A 27,841-nucleotide genomic window follows, 5' to 3' on the forward strand; every position below is an offset into this window, starting at 1 on the left:
TATGTTGGAAGCTTGTTGATGTCAACTAAAACTGTTTGGTCAAGGTCAAACATTTAAACTAAAATTTAGTGGGGGTTTATATATATATTTAAGTCTCTCTGTATGATTTTAATCTGGCGTGAAAAATCCCAAATAAATCCAAATCTTGTTTTTTTTCTTATCTTCTTTTTTAATCATTAAAGTCATCTTGTACAACCATTCCAGCTGCTACCTGTCAGTGAGAGAGGCCACATCCCTAATTTTAAGTCTTGACAAAATCCAAATGGGCGAGTCACACAACTATATCATACTCTATGATTAGGTAATGTGATACAGCACCCATCTCTGAAAAGACCCCGTGGTCTACAATGGTGAACTCACCCATCGGAGAGATACTAGTAAAATAAAAAGTTGCTTTTCTGCACTGATTACAATCTCTGAGTCTTCATTTTGAGTCTCCAGATGTCTGTTATTTCTTTGTACTTATTTGCTTTCATCTTTCTGCATTCATCCACCTATTTAAAATATTAAACTGCAGAAAAAGCTCCGACAAAAACAGTTTGAAAGTGGACAGCATAAAGGTTCATTGATACACATGTTGAGTGTCTGTAAACTTCTGACGACAACTGTAATACTGATGACAAATTATAATTTAATAATCTGTCAACTCACTTGGTGAATTTATTAGACTTCAAATACGTTTATAGCCCCTGGTAAGATTTCTGAAGTTGATATAAGTTTTATATACCTTTCCTGAGTTGATGCGCTTTTCCTGAAGGAAATTTTTTAACAATGATTGCTCTGTGACAAAATCCTGTAAAATTATTTTGCTATTGCAAACCTAATTTCTAACCAGGCAATGAGAAAAATATTCTAATATGCAGTGTACACCTGTGCATAAACTGTTTGGGTAATGATTAACATGAGATAAAAATGGATACTGTAAATTATTTTGCTGTGAAATTTATTTTTTCAAGACAAAATATTTTTTCCTGTTCTGTTGCTTCGACCATCCACATCTGTGATCTGCCCTTACGTTTTCCTTTTATGATATTATTGGCTTTATGTGCTCTAAATTTTAATCACAGCTGATCGGGAACAACCAACATTTTGCCAAACTCAATGGTGGTGTTCGTCCTTGAAGGCGCTGTATGAACCTTTCTATTGTTTCACCCGACTGCTCTCTTGTTAGGTCCATTCTTGCTTTCCATCAGCTAGGCAGTAGAGCTTCATAAGGTCTGCAAAACTCTCTTTAATAACACACTATTTTGCATATTTAGATGTGTGGAGATTTGTTTTAGTAATCCAAATTATAATGTGATTACACGTTTTGTTTGTCTTCAACACTGAGTGATTCCATAAAACACTCCTCTACTTTATATGGAAGAAAGTCTGCTATAAATAAGAATAACTGAATGATTCTTTGAATACAGTTTTATACAGTGTTATGTCACACATGTGATTTGTATGTTTGCTACAAATGAAAAGAGTTGAATAAAAAGCTTCCAAGAGTGGTGATTCAAGAAACGTTTGTAGTATGAAAGTGTAGCATGACTCATTTCAGGGAAAATTTGAAGCAAAAGAATGGATGAAAGTGACGTAAAAGAAAAACTGTCATAACTTTTTATTGTTTAAATAGGTATCTGTTCTGACGCAGTGTGAATTGTATGAAGAAGAATTCATTTACCCGAGCTGTGAGATATAAGGCAGACACAGCAGGAAACTCCTCACTTCACTCTTTTCATGTGAGCAGCCTGTCAGCTCCACTTGTTTCTTCTCTGGTTGGAGTTTCAGCACTTCCAGGAGGATGGAGGTCTTTCTCTCTGAGAGGTTTATGGACCAGACTGCAGGAGCTGACTGGAAAACTGACTGTAATGATGGAAGGACACTCAAGCCTGTTTTAGTCTCATAGTCCTTCACATGAGAGTACAGATCCAGCAGGAAATCAGACACACAAGAATCATCCATGTATCTCTCCTGAACAGGGAATGTTTGATAGCTGCACACTGATGATAACAGCTCCAGTATCTTCTCTCCTGTCTGCTGTTCTCTCTCTGCTGCTGCACAGAACAGATTCACAAAGCACCTGATTTCTTCATGAAGATCTGACCTCCAACGATCAACACTGGAACAATAAGAAGGAAACATTTAGTGATGATTTGATCTGAGCTGCATAAACACAACCACACACTACTGATGGACTCCATCTTGTCCATGTGTGTCCTGTATATAATGAAAGTCCATTTTCAAGCCGTCTTCCATCAGAGCAGCTGAACATTGTTGTTAGACTGTTACTGACTCACAACACAAACACTAATCCTGTGTGTGAAATCACTGCGTGCTGAACTGTAACTGTCATTTTATTTACTGTCTGACTTTAGAGAGTAAAACACTAAATATGAACAACATAGAAACACAGAGTGGAACAACAACATCTACACTTCATATCTTGTACAACAGCAGCTTCACCTGCTGCTCAGATCACACACCTGGAAATCATAATTATTCTGCACATCTTCATGTGTTACAGGATTAAATTTAAGGGGGTGGCTGTAGCTCAGGAGGTAGAGCTGGTCATCTGCTAATTGGAAGGTTGGGGGTTCGATCCTTCAGTCTACCTGCCAAGTATCCTTGGGCAAGTTACTAACCCCAAGTTGCTCTTCAATGCATCCATCGGAGTGTGAATGTGTGTGAATGTAGTTAGACAGCACTCAGTTTACAGTCAGAGATTGTGAGATTGGCTGAATGTGACATGTTGTATAGAACGCTCTGAGTACTCCGGGAGAGTAGAAAAGCGCTATTTAAGAATGAGTCCATTTACCAAGATATAACTAGTTCACACATAGTAACTGCTCTTTTCTTTCTTATGAACTTGAATCTGACACGATATTCCAAAATCCATCAGCAATGGTGATTAACAGTGTTTCTGAACATCCAAGAATTATTTGTATCTTTCATGATGATGTTTCAACATGACTGTGTTGTTGTTACTGAGCTGCATTTTTATCATTAATCACATTATTTCAAATATTTTCATACAGCGAGAAGATTATTGCGTTTCAGACTCTTTCAGTCAAATAGTTCAAATAATAACATCTGTGTACTCCACACTCTTCTGTGATTCATTTGTTCAGTCACACAGGGACTTTCATGAACTTAGATTAGCTGCTAACAACTCACTGAAACACAACTGATTTTAAACATTCAAAGTATATTACTGATTACAACGATAAAATTAAATAAAACAATGTTTTGAAAATACAAGATTACTTTTTTATGTATGGTTGAAGAACATGTCATAAGGATTCAGCTGTTTTGAACTGATCACACATACATCTATAATATCAGGTTCAAGGCAACAAATTACTGACAATAATTAAATAAGCACAGTGCTGTGCAGAAAACAATGTTTCCCTCTGATATTAGGTACAGTAGAAATATAACTGAAATATGGACTCCAAGTGGATGAAATCAGAATGTGTAAACAGAAATATTGGTGACAAAAATATAATATTGAAATATTAAATTGTATCATTACAGTAAATTGTTGGAAATTAAAACATTTTTTTCCACTGAGTGAGTTCATTTACCTGAGCTGTGAGATATAAGGCAGACACAGCAGGAAACTCCTCACTTCACTCTCTTCATGTGAGCAGCCTCTCAGCGCCACTTGTTTCTTCTCTGGTTGGAGTTTCAGCACTTCCAGGAGGATGGAGGTCTTTCTCTTTGAAAGGTTTATGGACCAGACTGCAGGAGCTGACTGGAAAACTGACTGTAATGATGGAAGGACACTGAAGCCTGTTTTAGTCTCATAATCCTTCACATCAGAGCACAGATCCAGGAGGAGATCACACCGATATTCCTCCAAATCATCATCACCATCATCATAGCCAACAAAAGGGAATGTATCAAATCGGCACACTGATGATAACAGCTCCAGTATCTTCTCTCCTGTCTGCTGTTCTCTTTCTGCTGCTGCACAGAACAGATTCCCAAAGAACCTGACTGCTTCTTCAGCACGATCCTCAAAATCAACACTGGAACAATAAGAAGGAAACATTTAGTGATGATTTGATGTGAGCTGCATAAAAACAACCACACACAATTGATGGACTCCATCTTACTGACTCACAACACAAACATTAATCCTGTGTGTGAAATCACTGCGTACTGAACTGTAACTGTCATTTATTTGCTGTCTGACTTTAGAGAGTAAAACACTAAATATCAACAATATAGAAACACACAGAGTGGAACAACAACATCTACACTTCATATCTTGTACAACAGCAGCTTCACCTGCTGCTCAGATCACACATGTGGAAATCATAATTATTCTACAGATGTTCATGTGTTATTAGAGTAAACTGAAACGGATGCTAGTTCATCTGTATGGTAACAATTTGTTTAATTTTTTTACTTGAAGCTGGTGAGATATTCTACAAAGCAATACCAGTTTTGTCCTTCAGTTTGTCAGTACTTCTAAGAAGTATTAATATTTGCTAGCAAACAGGACCCATACAAACATGATACAATGATTATAGTAACATGATTTGATACATTGCACTGTGACACACCAATTTAATTTACAATTTCTGATCAAATAAACTGTGAAATATATTTTTATAACATAGAAATATGTCACTGAAAAAATTTAAAGATATAAATAGTTCACATATAGTAACAGCTGTTTTCTTTTTTATGAACTTAAATCTGACATGCTATTCAAAAACCCAACAGCAGTGTTGATTTACAGTTTTTCAAAACTAGTATTTAGTATTAATTTGATCTTTCATGAAGATGTTTCAACATGACTGTGTTGTTGTTACTAAGCTACAGTTTTTCTAGTAATCACATGATGTCATCATTTTCATACAGGGAGAAGATTATCACATGTTTCAGACTCTTTCGGACAAATAGCCAAATAATAACATCTGTGTACTCCACACTCTTCTGTGATTCATTTGTTCAGTCACACAGGGACTTTCATTAACTTGGATCAGCTGCTAACAACTCACTGAAACACAACTGATTTTAAACTTTGAAAATATATTAATCAATGTGAGCATCTGGAAACTAACAAATTACTTTTTTATATGAACATGATGAATTGATAACAAGCCTTAATTTTTATGAAGTGATCACACATGTTTAAGATATCAGCCTTCAGGGGAGCACAGAACTAAAAATAATAAAACAAACACAGTAGTGTACAGAGAACAATGTTTCCTTCTGAAATTAGACAGAGTACAAATATAACTGAAAAATTACCTGATGTGTGAAAAAAACAAAAATCACAATATCTAAAAACTAAACAAACTCAAAGACAAGAATATTAATTTTAAATCATACAATAACAGTAAACCTTCTGGAATTAAATTTTTTTTTGTACTGTTTGAGTTGATTTACCGCAGCAGCGCAACAATGAAAATGATGAAAAAAACTGTTGTAACTTTCTTTGTTTAAGATGTTATCTGTTCTGACGCAGTGTGAATTGTATGAAGTAGAATTCATTTACCTGAGCTGTGAGATATAAGGCAGACACTGAAGGAAACTCCTCACTTCACTCTCTTCATGTGAGCAGCCTGTCAGCTCCACTTGTTTCTTCTCTGGTTGGAGTTTCAGCACTTCCAGGAGGATGGAGGTCTTTCTCTCTGAGAGGTTTATGGACCAGACTGCAGGAGCTGACTGGAAAACTGGCTGTAATGATGGAAGGACACTCAAGCCTGTTTTAGACTCATAAGAGTACAGGTCCATGAGGAAGTCACACCACTTCTGTTTAAGAGGACTGTTTTTGTATCTGCACACTGATGATAACAGCTCCAGTATCTTCTCTCCTGTCTGCTGTTCTCTCTCTGCTGCTGCACAGAACAGATTCACAAAGCACCTGATTTCTTCATGAAGATCTGACCTCCAACGATCAACACTGGAACAATAAGAAGGAAACATTTAGTGATGATTTGATCTGAGCTGCATAAATACAACCACACACTACTGATGGACTCCATCTTGTCCATGTGTGTCCTGTATATAATGAAAGTCCATTTTCAAGCTGTCTTCCATCAGAACAGCTGAACATTGTTGTTAGACTGTTACTGACTCACAACACAAACACTAATCCTGTGTGTGAAATCACTGCGTACTGAACTGTAACTGTCATTTTATTTACTGTCTGACTTTAGAGAGTAAAACACTAAATATGAACAACATAGAAACACAGAGTGAAACAACAACATCTACACTTCATATCTTGTTCAAGAGCAGCTTCACCTGCTGCTCAGATCACACACCTGGAAATCACACTTATTCTGCACATCTTCATGTGTTACAGGATTAAATTTAAGGGGGTGGCTGTAGCTCAGGAGGTTGAGCTGGTCATCTACTAATTGGAAGGTTGGGGGTTCGATCCTTCAGTCTACCTGCCAAGTATCCTTGGGCAAGTTACTAACCCCAAGTTGCTCTCCAATGCATCCATCTGTGTGTGAATGTAGTTAGACAGCACTCAGTTTACAGTCAGAGATTGTGAGATTGGCTGAATGTGACATGTTGTATAGAACGCTCTGAGTACTCCGGGAGAGTAGAAAAGCGCTATTTAAGAATGAGTCCATTTACCAAGATATAACTAGTTCACACATAGTAACTGCTCTTTTCTTTCTTATGAACTTGAATCTGACACGATATTCCAAAATCCATCAGCAATGGTGATTAACAGTGTTTCTGAACATCCAAGAATTATTTGTATCTTTCATGATGATGTTTCAACATGACTGTGTTGTTGTTACTGAGCTGCATTTTTATCATTAATCACATTATTTCAAATATTTTCATACAGCGAGAAGATTATTGCGTTTCAGACTCTTTCAGTCAAATAGTTCAAATAATAACATCTGTGTACTCCACACTCTTCTGTGATTCATTTGTTCAGTCACACAGGGACTTTCATGAACTTAGATTAGCTGCTAACAACTCACTGAAACACAACTGATTTTAAACATTCAAAGTATATTACTGATTACAACGATAAAATTAAATAAAACAATGTTTTGAAAATACAAGATTACTTTTTTATGTATGGTTGAAGAACATGTCATAAGGATTCAGCTGTTTTGAACTGATCACACATACATCTATAATATCAGGTTCAAGGCAACAAATTACTGACAATAATTAAATAAGCACAGTGCTGTGCAGAAAACAATGTTTCCCTCTGATATTAGGTACAGTAGAAATATAACTGAAATATGGACTCCAAGTGGATGAAATCAGAATGTGTAAACAGAAATATTGGTGACAAAAATATAATATTGAAATATTAAATTGTATCATTACAGTAAATTGTTGGAAATTAAAACATTTTTTTCCACTGAGTGAGTTCATTTACCTGAGCTGTGAGATATAAGGCAGACACAGCAGGAAACTCCTCACTTCACTCTCTTCATGTGAGCAGCCTCTCAGCGCCACTTGTTTCTTCTCTGGTTGGAGTTTCAGCACTTCCAGGAGGATGGAGGTCTTTCTCTTTGAAAGGTTTATGGACCAGACTGCAGGAGCTGACTGGAAAACTGACTGTAATGATGGAAGGACACTCAAGCCTGTTTTAGTCTCATAGTCCTTCACATGAGAGTACAGATCCAGCAGGAAATCAGACACATAAGAATCATCCATGTATCTGTCATGAACAGGGAATGTTTGATATCTGCACACTGATGATAACAGCTCCAGTATCTTCTCTCCTGTCTGCTGTTCTCTCTCTGCTGCTGCACAGAACAGATTCCCAAAGAACCTGATTTCTTCATGAAGATCTGACCTCCAACGATCAACACTGGAACAATAAGAAGGAAACATTTAGTGATGATTTGATCTGAGCTGCATAAACACAACCACACACTACTGATGGACTCCATCTTGTCCATGTGTGTCCTGTATATAATGAAAGTCCATTTTCAAGCCGTCTTCCATCAGAGCAGCTGAACATTGTTGTTAGACTGTTACTGACTCACAACACAAACACTAATCCTGTGTGTGAAATCACTGTGCTGAACTGTAACTGTCATTTTATTTACTGTCTGACTTTAGAGAGTAAAACACTAAATATCAACAACATCTACACTTCATATCTTGTACAACAGCAGCTTCACCTGCTGCTCAGATCACACACCTGGAAATCATAATTATTCTACACATGTTCATGTGTTATTAGAGTAAACTGAAAAGGATGCTAGTTCATCTGTATAGTAACAATTTGTTTAATTTTTTTACTTGAAGCTGGTGAGATATTCTACAAAGCAATACCAGTTTTGTCCTTCAGTTTGTCAGTACTTCTAAGAAGTATTAATATTTGCTAGCAAACAGGACCCATACAAACATGATACAATGATTATAGTAACATGATTTGATACATTGCACTGTGACACACCAATTTAATTTACAATTTCTGATCAAATAAACTGTGAAATATATTTTTATAACATAGAAATATGTCACTGAAAAAATTTAAAGATATAAATAGTTCACATATAGTAACAGCTGTTTTCTTTTTTATGAACTTAAATCTGACATGCTATTCAAAAACCCAACAGCAGTGTTGATTTACAGTTTTTCAAAACTAGTATTTAGTATTAATTTGATCTTTCATGAAGATGTTTCAACATGACTGTGTTGTTGTTACTAAGCTACAGTTTTTCTAGTAATCACATGATGTCATCATTTTCATACAGGGAGAAGATTATCACATGTTTCAGGCTCTTTCAGTCAAATAGCCAAATAATAACATCTGTGTACTCCACACTCTTCTGTGATTCATTTGTTCAGTCACACAGGGACTTTCATTAACTTGGATCAGCTGCTAACAACTCACTGAAACACAACTGATTTTAAACTTTGAAAATATATTAATCAATGTGAGCATCTGGAAACTAACAAATTACTTTTTTATATGAACATGATGAATTGATAACAAGGCTTAATTTTTATGAAGTGATCACACATGTTTAAAATATCAGCCTTCAGGGGAGCACAGAACTAAAAATAATAAAACAAACACAGTAGTGTACAGAGAACAATGTTTCCTTCTGAAATTAGACAGAGTACAAATATAACTGAAAAATTATCCTGATGTGTGACAAAAAAAATCACAATATATAAAAAAGAAACAAACTCAAAGACAAGAATATTACATTAAATTTTAAATCATACAATAACAGTAAACTTTCTGGAATTAAATTTTTTTTATACTGTTTGAGTTGATTTACCGCAGCAGCGAAACAATGAAAATGATGAAAAAAACTGTTGTAACTTTCTTTGTTTAAGATGTTGTCTGTTCTGACGCAGTGTGAATTGTATGAAGTAGAATTCATTTACCTGAGCTGTGAGATGTAAGGCAGACACTGCAGGAAACTCCTCACTTCACTCTCTTCATACGAGCAGCCTGTCAGCTCCACTTCTTTCTTCTCTGGTTGGAGTTTCAGCACTTCCAGGAGGATGGAGGTCTTTCTCTCTGAGAGGTTTATGAACCAGACTGCAGGAGCTGAAAAAACTGACTGTAATGATGGAAGGACACTGAAGCCTGTTTTAGTCTCATAGTCCTTCACATGGGAGCACAGATCCAGCAGGAAATCAATCTGAACTTCTTCAGCTTCAAACTCATCCATGCATCTCTCATGAACAGGGAATGTTTCATATGTGCACACTGATGATAACAGCTCCAGTATCTTCTCTCCTGTCTGCTGTTCTCTCTCTGCTGCAGCACAAAACAGATTTACAAAAAACCTGACTGCTTCATGAAGACGTGACTCCAGAGGCACAACACTGGAACAATAAGAAGGAAACATTTAGTGATGATTTGATCTGAGCTGCATAAATACAACCACACACTACTGATGGACTCCATCTTGTCCATGTGTGTCCTGTATATAATGAAAGTCCATTTTCAAGCTGTCTTCCATCAGAACAGCTGAACATTGTTGTTAGACTGTTACTGACTCACAACACAAACACTAATCCTGTGTGTGAAATCACTGCGTGCTGAACTGTAACTGTCATTTTATTTACTGTCTGACTTTAGAGAGTAAAACACTAAATATCAACAACATAGAAACACAGAGTGGAACAACAACATCTACACTTCATATCTTGTACAACAGCAGCTTCTCCTGCTGCTCAGATCACACACAAGTGTAAAATGCATATTTAAAAATATTTATTGTGTAATTAATTGTGTTTGCTTTATTTTTTATTTTTGTTGTAAGTGCTGCTGGAAAATTTAAATTAATATATTTTTAAAAACTATATCGTGTTTGGTTTTTGATGTGCTTTGTTTAAAGAAAAAAATAAACATTTTAATCGTGTAAAAAACATTTCATTTACCTGAGCTGTGAGATATAAGGCAGACACTGAAGGAAACTCCTCAGTTCACTCTCTTCATGTGAGCAGCCTGTCAGCTCCACTTCTTTCATCTCTGGTTGGAGTTTCAGCACTTCCAGGAGGATGGAGGTCTTTCTCTCTGAGAGGTTTATGGACCAGACTGCAGGAGCTGACTGGAAAACTGACTGTAATGATGGAAGGACACTCAAGCCTGTTTTAGTCTCACAGTCCTTCACATGAGAGTACAGATCCAGCAGGAAATGAATCTGATACTCCATCTCTTCGTAGTCATCATCTGTGTGATTAAAAGGGAATATTCCATATCTGCACACTGATGATAACAGCTCCAGTATCTTCTCTCCTGGCTGCTGTTCTCTCTCTGCTTTTCCCAGCATTAAATTGGTTTCAGTGGAGCGTAAAAATGAAGAGGAGAAACTAAAACAAGAATTGAACATTTTGCCATAACATCAGAAACATAGATGACTATTATCATTTACAACCACTCTGTTATAAGTAACTGTTATTATATCATGCAAGGAATTATGTTTGATCTTTGAAGACAGAGTAAAAAGTGGTAGAGAAAAAAAGGACCACAAAACCATCACATTACTGGTTCTAGTGAGAACTAGAGATGTGCTGATTTAACTTTTTAATGGACAGTCTTAGATTTCTAATTGTTTAAGTCTGACCCCCAAAAGTTGATTCTGTTCATCTGGACGTAGTGTTTTCAGTGGAAGAAACGTTTCCTCACTCATCCAAGTGACTTCTTCAGTCTCAGCTGACTGCAGGGACTGCATGACCATTCATCAACAACCACTGATCAATGGCTATGTGGGAATGGTTGCAAACACAGCATTGTAAGATGGTGAAAGATGTACCTTTTCACATGTGTACACATGTGTACATCCTCATCATTGAAAGAGTGTCCACCGGCCTGTAGGTGTAAATAGACTGCAGAGTCCTGGCCTGACGAGGTAGCTCTTCTGTGTTGTACCATCCGCTTTGCCAAAGGTTGTTTGGTTTTCCTGATGTATAAATCCTGGCAATCCTGGCACTTAACAGCGTACACTATATTACTTTGAATCGAGGAGGGGGCCTAAGGGTACATGTTTCACAATCTTTCAATGGTGTTATTGCAGCCATTCCCCAACTCTCTGTGAATGGTACTCATGGCCATTGATCAGTGGGCTTTGATCAGTGGTTTGTTATCAATGGTCATGAGAATTTGCATATTAGGCAGCTGGATAGTGTAGCGGTAAGGCTACACACCTTTACACCCCCCCATGCTAAACCCAAGCCCTTGAATGGCGCGACTACGTCTGCAGATCGGACACAAGCATTTAACTACGTGTTCATTATATCTTGTACTGCGTATATGACAAATAACATTTCTATTAATGATCAAGGAACTGACCTCCCAGCCCATTGTTCCTTCAGTGCAACTACTTTCAGTCATTATGTAAATGTACTGTTTATAAGACTGGGGAAAACTGCAGTCAGCTGAAATTGAAGAAGTCACTTTGATGAGTGACAAAACACTTCTCCCACTGAAAACGCTACGTCGAGATGAACAGAAACAACTTTTCTTTACTTATCTGGATGACTGAGCATGCATCAAGATGTTTAAGTTTGACTTGCCAATTTGATGTTTTGCTGATTCTGATTTATTTTCTTTTTAAGAACAGTCACTGAGAGCAAGTACAAACACATTTCTACTTTTCATTGATGAAGAATTTTGGTTTCATAATAAAATTAATTATTGAACTTTACAATGTTTCCCAAATGCACTGAGTTACAGGATCTTCTCTCATCCTCATGAGAAATTGCTCTGCTGCTGGAAACAAGTCCAAATAATAATTCACTGAAAATGAGTTGCTGTAGGATTACTCTCAGCTTTCCTGGACATATTTTACCTGAACAAACAAAAGCAGTTGCAGCAGATTTATATAAGAAAAAAAGATCAGATACGCATTTTCACTTTGTTGATAACTTAACATTAATGTAGCAATTGCTGCTTTGTGATCAGCTTGTGGCAGTTGAGTGTGTCATGAAATGAGATTTAACAACTTTGGTAACATGAGTAGGTGTTACATAAAAAGTAACACCTACTCAGTAAAGTGTATTTTGGGTTGAGTTACATTATCAGTTTTCTGAAGCCTCGGTCCTCATCTATGGAGAACGGCTGATCACAAATTACCGATGATAATTCTATAATTTTGCTTTTAGTTGCTTTGGTCTGTTCACTGCTCAAACCAAGGAAAGATAGAAGGGCCACTGGCTTGTAGCCAGCTCTGGCCAGCTTTAGTTTCAGCATATTAGTTCATGGGTGTCCAACTCCAGGCTTTGAGAGCCAGTATCCTACAGGTTTTAGATATCACCCTGGGTCAACAGACCCGAATCAAATAATTAGTTCATTACCAGCCTCTGGAGAAATTCAAGACATGTTGAGGAGTTAATTTAGCCATTTGAATCAGCTGTGTTGGATCAAAGACAAGGACAAAACCTGCAGGACGCCGGCTCTCGAGGCCTGGAGTTGGCCATCCCTGTATTAGTTTTTAGTTTCTTTAAACTGAGCATGTTCAGCCGAGTGAAGGTATTTTAAGTCTTTCATAAGGTTTGTTATTCCAAATGTTTTTTCTGGAGGTTCCTAATATCAAATATTAACTTTAATTATATTAATGAAGTTTGTGCCACTTGTTGTATGAGCATATGTGATCAATACTGTCTTAAACGTAGTCATTAGGATCAACAGGTAACCTTTGACTGTGTTATGGCCAACAAGTCCAAACATAGGGTTAAATAAACTTGGCCCTGCTAAGATGCACCTGAGAGTTTCTCCGCCTGTCTGTGCTGCCAGAACGTGGTGAACCACCCATCCTTAACCCATATAGTGTCACGATCATGGGTCTTTTGACCCAGCGTTTTGAGTTTTAGTTTATTTTGATGTTTATGGTTTGTTTAAGTTCATAAAGTTATCTAAATTCATTTGTTTATTAGATTCACCTTGTGTTTTCAGCCCCCCTGTTAAGTCTCCCTTGTCCTTTATGTGTTTCATGTCTGCATGTCTTTTGTGGTCAAGTTCATGTAGTCATGTCTGAGTTTCATTATGGTTCCTATTTTATTTTGAAAGGGGTCCTGTGTTCCTGTGTTATTTTGTTTAGTTTTACACTTCCCCTGTGATGTCGTTATGTTCATTTGTTTCAGCTGTTCCCCCCGTGTGTTGCCACTTCTCCTGATCACCTCATGTGTGTATTTAAGTCCTCAGTCTTCCTGTGTTCAGTGTCGCGTCCTCCCTCATAGCTGTGTGTGATTTTCCCTGTGTCTCCTTATGATTTAGTTTCCCCAGTTTAGTTTTGAATTGTTATTTGTGTCTCACCACACCAGCAATAAAGCTGTGTTTTTTGGAGTTTACTTTTTGCGTTTGGGTCCTTCTGTTGCCTGCCCATAAAACTGTCAAAGGGACCCAATTAAAAATGATGGATGCTGGGAACAGCGCTCCAAAAGTTACAGAGTAGTGTCAGAAAGTTATGTAACACAAGTGTCAGAGATTAAAGAAGAAAAAAGTGCAAATTGACAACTGATTGGGGAGTATTGGCAAACATATTACATTGACAATTGAGATAATATTGACGCTTGTAGAGTTGAGAAAATACTTATTAGGTTAAAGTTAATTTGTTCCGATTAAAAAAAACAAGAAATGGAAAGTTACCCAACAGCAGGAGTAGGGGTTACTGCTCCTATATAAAGGAGGGTCAGATACGCCCGGGGCTGCTTTTTTCCTGTCTGTCATTTTGTGTGTCTCTGCTGTTTGTGCTCTACACTGCGGCGTTCACTATGCTTCCTTGCTGTATTTGTACCATTTTTGCTGTTCATATGGTAAATGGACTGGTTCTTATATAGCGCTTTTCTACTCTTCTGAGCACTCAAAGCGCTTTATACAACACCCATATATACTATTATACACCCATTCACACCCATTTTTCTAAGTGCTTTCCTTGCTAACATTCACACACATTCATACTCCGATGGATGCATCGGAGAGCAATTTGAGGTTAGTATCCTGCCCAAGGATATTTGGCATGCAGACAAGGGGAAGCCAGAAATTGAACCACCAACCCTCCAATCAGTAGATGACCTACTCTACCACCTGAGCTACAGCCACCCCAAATGACACTGTTTAATAAAACTCTGTCTTCTAAGAATTATACTCTTTTCCAGAGGATCTTTTTGAGTGACTTGATTTTGTTTAGATCTGAAAAGCTGGTCCTCCACAGCGTTGGTGGGATAAGGTTATCATATTGGCTTCAAAATTTGCGACCCAACACTTTATGGGGTTGTTTTAATTATTGTTATAACTTTTCTTTTAGCTGTGTATCAATCGCTCCTTAGTTGGTACCTAGAGAACATAACCCCAAAGATCCTAACTTACTCTACATTCTGTAGTAGTGAAGTATACTGTGTTACACATGCAGATATGTTTTTTTAAAGGAAAACATATTTACCTGAGCTGTGAGATGTAAGGCAGACACTGAAGGAAACTCAGTACTTCACTCTCTTCATGTGAGCAGACTGTCAGCTCCACTTGTTTCTTCTCTGGTTGGAGTTTCAGCACTTCCAGGAGGATGGAGGTCTTTCTCTCTGAGAGGTTTATGGACCAGACTGCAGGAGCTGACTGGAAAACTGACTGTAATAAGTGAAGGACACTCCTGCCTGTTTTAGTCTCATAAGAGTACAGGTCCATGAGGAAGTCAGACCACTTCTGTTTAAGAGGACTATTTTTATATCTGCACACTGATGATAACAGCTCCAGTATCTTCTCTCCTGTCTGCTGTTCTCTCTCTGCTGCTGCACAGAACAGATCCCCAAAGAACCTTGTTGTGTCTTCATCTGATGTATTAGTATCAACACTGGAACAATAAGAAGGAAACATTCAGTGATAATTTGATCTGAGCTGCATAAAAACAACCACACACTACTAATGGATGAAATGCTAATTCCACTAATTGACACACAAATCACTTTATCATGTCTGTGTGTTTAATCTGGATGTTTGGTTGCTATTGTTTCTGTCTCTTTAGTAAAATGAAACTATGATAAAAAATTACAGACTGTTTTATTTCTTTGTAAGTCAGAAAACTTAGAACTTTACTTAAGGAGCTCTTTGGAACTGAACCTGACTGGACGCTGACCTGTATACTGAAACTAAATGACTACAAACCAGAGGAAAGTTGAACTTGATGAATGAACTAAAGAAATGAACTAAAGAAAAAACTCTTAAACGTCCCAGAGACACTTTCCTGCATTATCATGTGACAGCTTTTGTCACTTAAATATGAACATTATGTTTGTGCTGTTTACACTTGTCTGTGATGCTCTGTGAAATATTCCCTATTATTTATCAAAAGTTAATATTCACATCAAAAGTTTAAGACCACACCTCCAAAAAAAACCTGTATCCCCGACAAACAGAAATCAAAGGCTGTAAAACAGCCTGTACACTTTAAGCGTTGTTTTCAATAAATTGCATGGTCAAAAAATGTTTTCTCTCTCCCATTTATTCTTGTTGCATGTCTACTTGGAGCCTTGTTAAGATCCAACCATGCAAAAAATTATTTTCTGCCATTTTTCAAGTGGTCTTAAACTTTTGATCAGGACTGCACTTACCAATATTTACTGAGTAAATAATTAATTACATTTTGATCAATTTACTTTTAGAAGTGCTGCTGGAAGATTAAAAAAATAAAAAATTAAGTTAATATTTTTTAAAACTATATCGAGTTAAAACTATATCAAGTTTACCCAATTTCCTGTGGGTCAACCTTCAGGATCAATAAAGTTTTATTGAATTGAATTGAAGTTTTGTTTATGATGTGCTCTGCTGGACGGAAAAAGAATGTTTGCAGCAGAGTGGCGTCATACAATGAGCTTTATGAGTTAGTGTTGCAGAGTGTAGCACGGTGGAAAAGAATGGAGAGAATCCTCCACTAAACATTTGGGTTGCCAGTGCCACTACTTTTTTTTTTTTTTTTTTTTTACATGCTTTGGGGTCTGTCGCTGCATCCCAATTCAGGGTCTGCAGCCTTAAACTACGCAGCCTTAACAGTCCACAAGGGCCGCGTACTCAAAGACCGCTAAGGCCTGAAGCGCGAGGCTTCTGAAATGGAATGGTCTAGCATCCGTCACGCTGCCCATGTTGCCTATCAACCGTGATACCAACCGCTGGAAACGTTTCATACAACATTGTTTGACAGAAATGAAGGAGAAAATCTTTTGTTCATTTGTTTGTTTGTTTTTATATGATTGTGTGATTGATAAGTATCTGAGGCTGAGACCACGGGACTGTGCAAACATGATTGTTGGGCTTCATTTCTGAAACGGAACAGTCATTTTATTATATGAACCATAATAGTTATTACAGCAGTGAACTTGAACTCTGTGCCCAATACTGAGCTTCAGTAAAGATTCAAGTTGCAGTTATTTATATTTCCTGTCACCTTAAATCTTCACTCAAAGATTTACTCAAAGATATATATAGATGTATTATATATAAGAGACAAATATTGTTCTTTTATTATGTTGGCATAACTAAATTTGGCTCAGTGCTTACACATATGTGTAAAAAGAAAATTTACGAGCTGTGAAAACTGTTTCTGATAAAATGAAGAGTAGACTGATATATTAAATATTCCTTTATTGGGTGAGAAAATCAGACCATGTCATAACTGCTTTAAGTCATACAGAATAGATATCAGAGCCTTAAACTCGCTGACTTCTGCTAAATGGGTCAAACTGGGCAGAAAGTATACAAACACCTAACATCCTTATAGAATATGATGTAACACTATAGATCAACTTACCTCAGAATATATAAAGCATATAAACAATTACAAACAATTCCAAAATACTCAAAGCTTCATAGAACTGAAACAAACATTTATTTTTAGGTCCATTCTGCTGCTGATACATACTTTAGGTTTCTGAATGTTAAACTTGTTGCTGCCTTTCATAGTGTGTAACTTGAAGGCCCTGAGTACTTTCTCCCACACTGAAAACACTGCAATGATACAATTATTTGAACATTACCTAATAAGACTGATTCAGGACAGACAGTTATGTTACAGTTTTCTAGCAGTCCTTCACAAACAGGGAACAGTCTGTCTATTCTCTCCATCTGTCAGCTGCTGCTGGCTCTTCCTCCTCCTCTTCCTCACACACTGCTGAGTTTGTCCTGGTGGATCATCAGGGGTGCAAAGCCTCACAGATGATGTGCAGCAGTGTGTCCCTCAGTCTGTCCTCACTCTGGACACTTGCAGTTGTCACACATGGAAATCAAATGTGTGATAAGCTGCAGGATTCAAACACAAGTGTGACTTATAAATACATGTTCATACTTTTGTTACACAATCAGAGAGAAAGAAACAGAGAGAGAGTGCAGGACAGACAGACAGGTGACAGTCTCAGGTGTTTACACTGCTACGAAACAGCACAAGAGAAGGAGGATTTAGTGTTTGTGTTATTACGAGTGCTAAACAAGAAGAGTTCCCAGATGGTACAGTGGACACATGTGTGACTCCTGTGATTAAAGCATCTTTCTTTCAGCTTAACGAGTGAACCGTCAGCTCGTTCAAACACACGTTAAAGTCCGTTTGGCTCGACACCACCGAACAGAGGCAGCAATAAAACATAGCTAACATTAACAGTGCAGTGAATCCTGGTTGTGCCGTGATATTCAGGACTGCAAACCGAGCAGCATCACTGACTTTCAGCTTGTTGTGTTTGTGGATATATGACTGACTTTAATTATCCACAAAATCATTACATTCTCTGTAAGATTAAGGTCAACTATTGAACGGTGTATATTTTGAAGTAAAGGCTTTAAAGCAAAGCTGACGCTGAGAGTACAAACAGCACTAATGTCACATAACTGCCGACATGTGGCCAACAGTAATGTTTTAATGTTCTTCATTATTAAACATTCACACATAAATAAGTGACATCATATTCAGTACTTACTTTTAAGAGTTTACTCTTTGGCCGCCCCGCTTCAGCCGTCTGCCATTTTTTGGGGGGCAAAATTACCCACACCCACCGCTGCGCTATGAAGTCTGGGATATGTTGGGCCATGAATTCTACACCGCCACATCCTTAAAATTCAAGGAAATGAAGGACGCATTTGAGGGCCGCATTTGGAGCAGCCTTTGAATTGGGACAGCCTTCGTCGCGTCGATGTGACGTAATCGGCCTTAAAATGTCGCCTTTAAGGTTGCAGACCCTGAATTGGGATACACCCCGTGTGTCTTGTGTGAGGTGTGGGCCACACGCATGTGGGAGTGGACTACTCTAATCTAGCTGCCAGCTATTTGGAGTTGAGTACAGGGAGCAGTTGATTGGGAAGGATTGGAGCCCTTGTCTATAAAGGGGAGAGGAAACCTGAAGGGGGGTTGTTGGGTTTTTTTTGGTAGGACACTGTTGCAGCAGGAAAGCCAGTTGATCTTGGAGACTCCAAGCTGAAGAGTGCACATTTTAAAGGAGGTTTTCCCCTTTAAAAATGGGATTTAAGCAGTACTCTGTTACTTCTCTGTCATAAGAAACTTAACCATTGGGTACCTTCGCGTTAACTTTTATCAAGTGGAAAAAAGTTAGCATTCATCCTCCAGCTTCAATGTTGTTATATTATGCTAACATAGCTGTGTATCTAGCCACCACGTAGCACATCATTATATACACTCAACAAAAATATAAACGCAACACCTTTGTTACTGCTCCCATTCCCCATGGGATGGACATAGAGACCTAAAATTCATTCCAGATACACAATATAACCATCCCTCCCAAACAGTGGTCACAAATCAGTCCAAATGTGTGGTAGTGGGCACATCTGCTATATTGAGATAATCCATCCCACCTCACAGGTGTGCCACATCAGGATGCTGATCTGACATCATGAGTAGTGCACAGGTGTACCTCAGACTGCCCACAACAAAAGGCCACCCTGGAATGTGCAGTTTTTTGCGCTATTGGGGGTCTGGGGACCCAGAACCGGTCAGTATCTGGTGTGACCACCATTTGCCTCATGCAGTGCAACACATCGTCGCATGGAGTCTATCAGATTGTCAATTGTGGCCTGTGGAATGTTGGTCCACTCCACTTCAATGGCTGTGCGAGGTTGTTGGATATTCGTGGGAACTGGTACACGCTGTCGTATACGCCGGTCAAGCACATCCCGAACATGCTCAATGGGTGACATGTCCGGTGAGTATGCTGGCCATGCAAGAACTGGGACATTCTCAGCTGCCATCTGCCCTGAACAATGTGAACCATGATTCATCCGTGAAGCGCACACCTCTTCAACGTGCCAGACGCCATCGAATGTGAGCATTTGCCCACACAAGTCTGTTACGGCGACGAGCTGGAGTCAGGTCAAGACCCCGATGAGGACGACGGGCATGCAGTTGAGCGTCCCTGAGACGGTTTCTGACAGTTTGTGCAGAAATTGTTTGGTTGTGCAAACCAATTGTTCCAGCAGCTGTCTGGGTGGCTGGTCTCAGACGATCTTGGAGGTGAACCTGCTGGATGTGGAGGTCCTGGGCTGGTGTGGTTACACGAGGTCTGCGGTTGTGAGGCCGGTTGGATGTGCTGCCATATTCTCTGAAACGCCTGTGGAGACGGCTTATGGTTGAGAAATGAACATTCAATGCACGGGCGACAGATCTGGTTGACATTCCTGCTGTCAGCATGCCAGTTGCACGGTCCCTCATTGCTTGTGGCATCTGTGGCATTTTGCTGTGAGACAAAACTGCACATTCCAGGGTGGCCTTTTGTTGTGGGCAGTCTGAGGTACACCTGTGCACTACTCATGATGTCAGATCAGCATCCTGATGTGGCACACCTGTGAGGTGGGATGGATTATCTCAATATAGCAGATGTGCCCACTACCACACATTTGGACTGATTTGTGACCACTGTTTGGGAGGGATGGTTATATTGTGTATCTGGAATGAATTTTAGGTCTCTACGTCCATCCCATGGGGAATGGGAGCAGTAACAAAGCTGTTGCGTTTATATTTTTGTTGAGTGTACCAGCTAGCCCAACTTCAGTAACCCTACAAACGTCACTGCTGTTTAGTTTCCTGTCTTCATTTATGCCAGAAGTGATAGCAGAGCTGTACGTTTTAATTTTTCAGAAATCCCTCAGTCAGAATGTGGTATGTTAGGTTGGAAATTAGTGAGCTAGCTCCCTGATAATTTCTGACTCCGTTAAATTTCATAAATTCTGTTTTCATGGATGCCTGGATGTTAAACTTCATTGTTACAACTAGTAAAGCAGCCACACTGATCATTTTCCAGGGTATAATTGGCTGTTTTTGACTACTTTTGATTTCACCTCTGCATTTCACCTTTAAAAACCTTTCCAGATTACAATTGGCTGAGGAGAAAGCTACCTGTGGGGACTGATCAAGGTCGTAAGTCCCTGTAAAAAGGATTTTATGCGAGTCAATCCAGTCCAAAAGCATAAAGAAATATTTTCCTATGGAAAATAAAAAATGACTGAGCTCATTTTGCTGAGGGGGGAGAATCTGACGCGGGAAGCTCCACCATTAGCAAATATATGGTGTGACTGCATGTGAGTGAATGTGTGACTGGATGAAGGTGAGGATGAATAAATGTGGATAAACAATTTGTTTTTACCAGAGAAAATTTCTGTTTTGTTTTGTTGACTGGGGTTAGGTTATGGGATTATAGTATATTGTTGGGAGAAGGCCAAATGCTAAAGGGGAAATATTTTTTGATGTAACTCAGTTATCATTAATTGAAGAAACACATGACTGATAACTGTTCTGTTTTAAGTTTATTTTATGACATACATTGGATCATGAGTGGGGAAACTGAGCATTTTTAAGTTTTGTATAGTATCTTGACACATGAAATGTATCAAGATAAAGGGGGGTTTAGGGTTTATTAATTTAATTGTTTAATAATTTAGGATCATTTTAGGACCTTTTGGGTTTTTGATCATTTGGATATGGTAAAACTGAAACTGTTATTTTTAAGTTAAGGTTAAAGGATTAAAAGTGAACTTGTCACGGTTTGCGAGGCAAGCCGTGTGGAGTTGTAGAAAAGGACCCAAAAGGCGGCAGCTCTGGTGCAGGTGAATATTTATTTACAACGGTGGGCACAAAACAGCACTGGTGGAAAAACAAGAAACCGGAAAACTGGGTAAGCTAATAACACAAACCAGAAACGAGGATGCAGGGAGGTCCGGGGAAATACACACAGAGAACACAGACATAACAGGCTGGGGGAAACATGGAATAAACACAAAGAGAGACGAGAGCTCATAAATAGACAGAGGGGCACAAGGGGGTAAGAGTCACAAAGGAAAAAACACTTAGGGAACACCACAACAGGACACCTCAGAAAACCTGGCCTAAATAAGGAGCGAAAATACAAGGAACCAAGAATACTGGGCCAACATGGCCCAGGACCATGACAGAACTGAATCCTGTTTAGAAGATACAATGCCGGTTTTTCAAAGCTGTGAATAAATCTTAGAGGGAAAATTAGTGAGGGTTGAAGGGGTAGAACAGCTTTGATTTTTTGATCTTTAGAAGAAGTGGTTATAATGTAGGCTTACACATACAGATATTATATAGGAGGTATTTTTAGGATAAAGGGGGAGCTTATAAATAGAAATGATTTTTATACATATTGCATTTTGTGCTTTTAAAGAAGTTGTGGCTCAAATTTGTCTCTGGAGGGTCACGAGCCTTTGGCTAGCGCTATGATTAGCCAATCTACTGTGAGGATAATATGAGTTCATGAAGGATTGCACACGCTTACAGACACAGAGTTAAGAAACACACATGACAGTATTGATTCCAGGCAAAAGGCCCTAAATTCATTTAGCTTTTAACTGAACTTAAAGAAGGACCAAAGAGGAAGGAAAGCATATATTTTGGTTAAGTCTGATAAACTAGAATTAGGAGGTATTGTTACATTAAAAGGAGCAAAATGAAATAAAAAGCCTATACCAAAACAGGTGATAACATAGGAAATGTGAGGTTTTAAAATGAAGTTAGTGTTAACACATAGGAGTTGTTTCAAGGCAGCATTTAGCTATGATGAAATGTATACAGGAGTAATTGCTTATATGCTTAAACTTAATTGATTAAAGTGGTTGTTTTCTTTTGGAGTAGAGGAACTTGCAGCAGCGACAATTTGTGCACAGGATGTTGATGATCAGATAAGGGAAAATAGAGCGAGCAACCGGACGTGAAAGCAGGGCTTAAAGAGTTCTAAAGGGATGAGTAACGTTGAAGAGTATACACAAATACAAGTCAATAAGTTAAGAAGATAATTAGGATCAGGCTTTTGATTAAAGAGTCCCAGATAGGATAAGTTAGGGAGGTGCAGGAAAAGGTGTTTTGTTTCTTTTGCAGAAGATCGATCTCGGCGACCACAGGAGGGGCGAGGATCCTGGAGATCTCGAGGTTCGAGACCACCAGAGAAGGGTCTGCGTGAGGACACAATGTATTGTGACCTCTGGTGTTCCAGAGGTCAAAAGAGGGAGTGTCGAGAAGGGAAATTATTTTACTGCTATTGTTAAATAATTGTCATTATTACTATTGCATTAATAATATAATCTGCAGCATGGATATTGCATTCAGAGGTTTAAACAGTGTCTCTTTCAGAAAGACTGAGTTGCAGGCTGACAGGAAGTTGTATGCAGAAGTGAAAGCAGGAAGTTATTTTGAGCCGCAGGCTAAGACGAGGCTTTAACAATGTAACAGATAGCTTTAAGAAGGCCTTAAGCAGCTATGACTATTTTATACACAATGCATATCTGTGCTTATTAAAGAGTTGGAGCTCGGTCAATTAATTGGGGGTCGGAAGCTTTGTTCGGCGCGATGTTCGGACAATCTATTGTGCAAGTGACTTGGAGCCATAGAAGGAATTGCAATACATGCTTACAAAACACTTATATATCAGATCATTTTATATTAAGGTTTTAGTAGAGGTTCTTGGTTAAAACATTTATTTAGCAGAAGACATACACATAGTCTCAGTGAGCTTCTGGTCTGGTAAAAGGTCAGAAGTGCAACAGGTGAATTGAGAAAGAGCATGTGAGGTCAACACATACACACACATTAGTTAGATTTATTTAGAGGAGAGAACGGAAAGTACCAAGCCATGAAAATAGAAGATGATTTTCTGGGTGAAAAGTCATGATGATGTTGATCTGATCTATGTATAAAATGTACCGGTGACGCATGAAGGGGCGTCAGTAAATAAACCCTGATGCTATAAAATATCTGTTCATGCTTTGATTAAGTCGAAGACTACTTCCTGTCTGCGTACAGAGTTGTCTTCCCACGCGTGTATTCATTAAAATCATCGTTTGACTTCACCCGGCCGGATCGGTGTGGTTATTCTTCGATCACCTCTTGTACCCTTCCTCAATATTGAATCTTAACACTTGCCTTGTTTGGTATCATTCTGTTCAGCTCAACCTCACATATCTGAATTTGGAGTCTTTTTCATTTTGACACACTATAATAGCATAACTGATCTAAATTCAGACAAAAAAGCTTAAAATCTGAGTAGAAAAAGTTATATTTCATACTGTAAAAACCACAAACATGTTTCATAACTTGAAATGCAAATTTAAATTGTACATTTCTAAAAAATTATGCACAAGTTTTGTAAACAAAGTTATATGGTACTATTTACCTAAAAATGCAGCCAATGCCTGAGGCGTTTTTTATATAACCATTTAAAACTATTTACAGAACAATCAGGTGTACTGCATCAAATAAAAACCCAAACAAATTATTTGTGCCACTCCAAAAAACAGTCTGTCCACTATAAGACAGAGGAGCACACCACAGGCCTAAACTTTGCAGGTACAACATGAGGTGTGTCACTTCTCCAGTTTTCCACCTGGAGACAGCGTTTACACTGCAGTCTGCCTTTGGTGGCTTTTTTGGAGCAACTGTGACATTCACCAGTATAACTGACACACAAAACAAAACAACGACTACACTACACACTAACTACACAAGACAACACACCAAGTACACACTCCAAACACGCTAAATGTCACAAATCTCTCACATGTGAAAACTCGCTCTCTCTTTCTTTCGCTCGTTCGCCCTTGCCGGTCAACTCCTAAAACTTCCCCCCTATTCCTAAATAACCAAATGCCACATGTTGTCATTTAATTTCTTGATTGGTCGACATGATACGCTTTAACAGCGATAGGAAAGGGGTGTTTTCTTTTTTTTTTTTTCTTTTGCTCACAAGCAGAGAGTGCTTGCTAGTGCTATCCTTAGAAAACTGCGTTTTCCTTCTGCTGTAAATACCACTGTTTTATTCAGTAAAAACATTGTGAGTATTTTTAATTATAACACTGGTTTTACGTGGCCTTTCAACACAATTTAAAAACTGGTATATAGTTTGAAGTCTGCACTTTCGATCCAAGTTGAAATGGAGACTGGGTTGCTGCATCGTGTTGCTGTGTCGTCTTAAATTGGGGTCCCAGAGGGTTAAAGATTAAATAATTTCGTTTTAAACTCTCCGTGACGCCTCAGTGTCTGTCCTGGTTGTTGTGTCCCTGGGCAAGACACTTTACCCTACTTGCCTACTGGTGTTGGCCAGAGGGGCCGATGGCGCGATATGGCAGCCTCGCTTCTGTCAGTCTGCCCCAGGGCAGCTGTGGCTACAACTGTAGCTTGCCTACACCAGTGTATGAATGTGAGAGTGAATGAATAGTGGTATTGTAAAGTGCTTTGGGTGCCTTGAAAAGCGCTATATAAATCCAATCCATTATTATTATTATTATTGACTTTGGGACCTGAAGTGGAGTTTGGACCCAGAAATGGCTAATGACGTCAGACTTAAAGACCGGATAGCTAAGGAGAACAACATTTAGTCTATGTATGTTGTTGGTCAGAGTTTTTTTTCTCTTTAGTTCTGATTAAAAAGTTATGATTGAAGACACAAAGTTGGGTTTTACTCTTGTGCTTGTTGGGAAATGAGGACACCTTTTGTTTTGATGCTGGTGTACCTCTGTTTAATTATTCCTTTGGATGTCTGATGAGTTACTGAGTTAGCATAGCAAGATAGCCATTAGCTAAGTATAACATAAATTCTGTGTGTTCCTTTAAGTGCTCTATTATCTTGTTTATTTAAAACTAAGAGGTGTGTTTTCTTGACTGTAAACAGGTGATAAATATAACAGTGTTTTGTAATTCCCTCATGTAACAGTGAGGTGAATTCTCACAATTCAGTAAGAACTGGATTAATTTGGCTGCTGTTCAAAAAAGACAAGACTGTGTTGATAGCTGTAGATGGAAAATGTTTTAAGGTCCTTTAATTCAGTTTTTTATTTATTGCATTAAGCTGTTATATATGAAGAGATATAGTCACTTGCGGTGATGAAATTATCATGCAACACTGATGCAAAATGGCTTCACTGCCTGAGCAGGGTTTTTTTTTTCTTTTCTGCAGTCTAAAATCGTTCAAGTGCGACACATTAATCCACCTCTGATGAGTCAGGATGCAGGATCTCCAGCTTTGATGCAGCAAAATTTCCAGCCTACTTAGAAGTGATAGCTGCATTAATTCTGGACTGATAATCTTATGAGATCTCCATACAATACATTATCCGGGTAATACTACTAACAATAACACTATACAGACACCTAAAGTGAGAAGACTGAAATGTTGTGAAATTTCAATATTGTGAAATGTTAAACTGCTGTTTATGGGGTTGTTTCAATAATTGTTTTAACTTTTCTTTTAGCTGTGTGTCAGTTGCTCCTTAGTTATTACCTAGAGAACATAACCCCAAAGATCCTAACTTACTCTACATTCTGTAGTAGTGAAGTATACTGTGTTACACATGCAGATATGTTTTTAAAGGAAAACATATTTACCTGAGCTGTGAGATATAAGGCAGACACTGAAGGAAACTCAGTACTTCACTCTTTTCATGTGAGCAGCCTGTCAGCTCCACTTGTTTCTTCTCTGGTTGGAGTTTCAGCACTTCCAGGAGGATGGAGGTCTTTCTCTCTGAGAGGTTTATGGACCAGACTGCAGGAGCTGAAAATACTGACTGTAATGATGGAAGGACACTCAGGCCTGTTTTAGTTTCACAATCCTTCACATGGGAGAACAGATCCAACAGGAAATCACAGTCTGCACAGGAGCATCTCTCATTAAAAGGGAACGTTCCATGTCTGCACACTGATATTAACAGCTCCAGTATCTTCTCTTCTGGTTGCTGTTCTCTCTCTGCTTCTTCCCATGTCAAATCCGTTTGACTTGAGAGTAAAAATGAAGGAGAGAAACTGGAAGGAAAATTGAACATTTTGTCAGAAGTCAGTTGCATTACAGAAATGTCCATTATCATTTATATAAAACTGTTACATTTCAACATTATTTCATGCAGGGATGTCCTGGTTCATCCCAGAGATTTGGATGTGCAAAGATGCACAAACTGTTGAAGATAAACATGACAACTTGGACCTGTTACATTACCGGCTGTGAGTGAGAATGAGAGATGCATTTAGTGGAATTTTGTTGATTGACCTGACAATAAAATTTTTTTTTGATGATTCACATTTTCCCAACTGTACCTGACATCATGTAAAACTAAAACATTCCCCCTCCAAAAAAGACATTAAGAGGCAAAACTGTGTGCCATAATCAGGGTTAAATAGTGCTGGCATTTTTGTTTTCTTGGCACAACACCCAAACAACTGCAGGTGTCCATAACTGTTGTTTGCAGTACTTCAGCATCTAGCTAGCCATACTAAAAATGAAAACAGTCACCTTATAAAACATCTGCTTACATCTTGTTGAATTTAGTTCAAAGACCTGTGAATCTCAGAAAAGCAGCAGCCCAGATCAGCTAATCACATCACTTCTACACTAAGAAACAACACTAAGAAAATCTACTGGAGCTCTCAATAAAAATTATTCTGAGATGTAATTCTTTTCCCCATCCTGAGCCACTACAATGGATTTTCAGGTCCCACTCCCCCCATGTTGAATACCAATTTAACCTCTTCCCCACTTATTTCTGAAAATAGGCAAAGTTGAATCACTACTTCAACTTTTAATAAAGTATTTTTTTTTAAAAACAAGTATCTGTACTTCTATTTAAATACATAATTTCTAAACTTTTGCCACCTCTGCTCCAAGCTCTGGCTAGTGTTAGCTTTAGCCACTTACCTTTTGCTACCTTCTATGAACTAGATATGTTTAGCTGGATCAAGGTGTGCTGACTGCCCATTTCATGGTCCTTGGTTGCTGACCCAGTGTTTTGGTTTATGAAATTTTAAGTTATGTTGCTGTTAAATATCTGTTAGTCTGCTACTGAATAGTTTAATTCTTATTTCAAATTTTTTTTTAAACATTTTATGCATTTCCTTTTTCTTAGTTTTGATTTCTTTGTTCCAGTTTGTGTCTCAGTTTGCTTTTCATTCCCCCATCCTGT

General features: G+C 38.3%; 2 protein-coding genes across 3 annotated transcripts in view; both read right to left on the reverse strand.

Moving 5' to 3' along the window:
- Positions 1-27,841, reverse strand: part of LOC113016627 (uncharacterized) — a 79,176-nt gene that overhangs the window by 11,000 nt on the left and 40,335 nt on the right. The window contains exons 1-3 of one of the 2 annotated variants that reach the window (XM_080297828.1): positions 9,337-9,735; positions 7,361-7,798; positions 5,498-5,905 (exon numbers count right to left, since the gene is read on the reverse strand). The exons of the other annotated variant lie outside the window; for it this stretch is intronic. Coding sequence (XP_080153954.1) covers positions 5,498-5,905; positions 7,361-7,798; positions 9,337-9,626 — 1,136 coding nt within the window. The 5' untranslated portion in view covers positions 9,627-9,735. Of the gene's footprint in view, positions 1-5,497; positions 5,906-7,360; positions 7,799-9,336; positions 9,736-27,841 lie in introns of those variants that run through there. 2 annotated transcript variants of the gene reach the window in all.
- The window catches only part of LOC145424139 (uncharacterized), a 34,109-nt gene continuing 16,605 nt past the window's right edge, over positions 10,338-27,841 (reverse strand). The window contains exons 5-7 of the mRNA XM_080297044.1: positions 26,277-26,690; positions 14,841-15,245; positions 10,338-10,773 (exon numbers count right to left, since the gene is read on the reverse strand). Of these exons, the coding sequence (XP_080153170.1) occupies positions 10,338-10,773; positions 14,841-15,245; positions 26,277-26,690 (1,255 nt within the window). The remainder of the gene's footprint in view (positions 10,774-14,840; positions 15,246-26,276; positions 26,691-27,841) is intronic.

This window comes from Astatotilapia calliptera, chromosome 23, assembly GCF_964374335.1.
Source record: "Astatotilapia calliptera chromosome 23, fAstCal68.1, whole genome shotgun sequence".
Lineage (NCBI taxonomy): Eukaryota > Metazoa > Chordata > Actinopteri > Cichliformes > Cichlidae > Astatotilapia > Astatotilapia calliptera.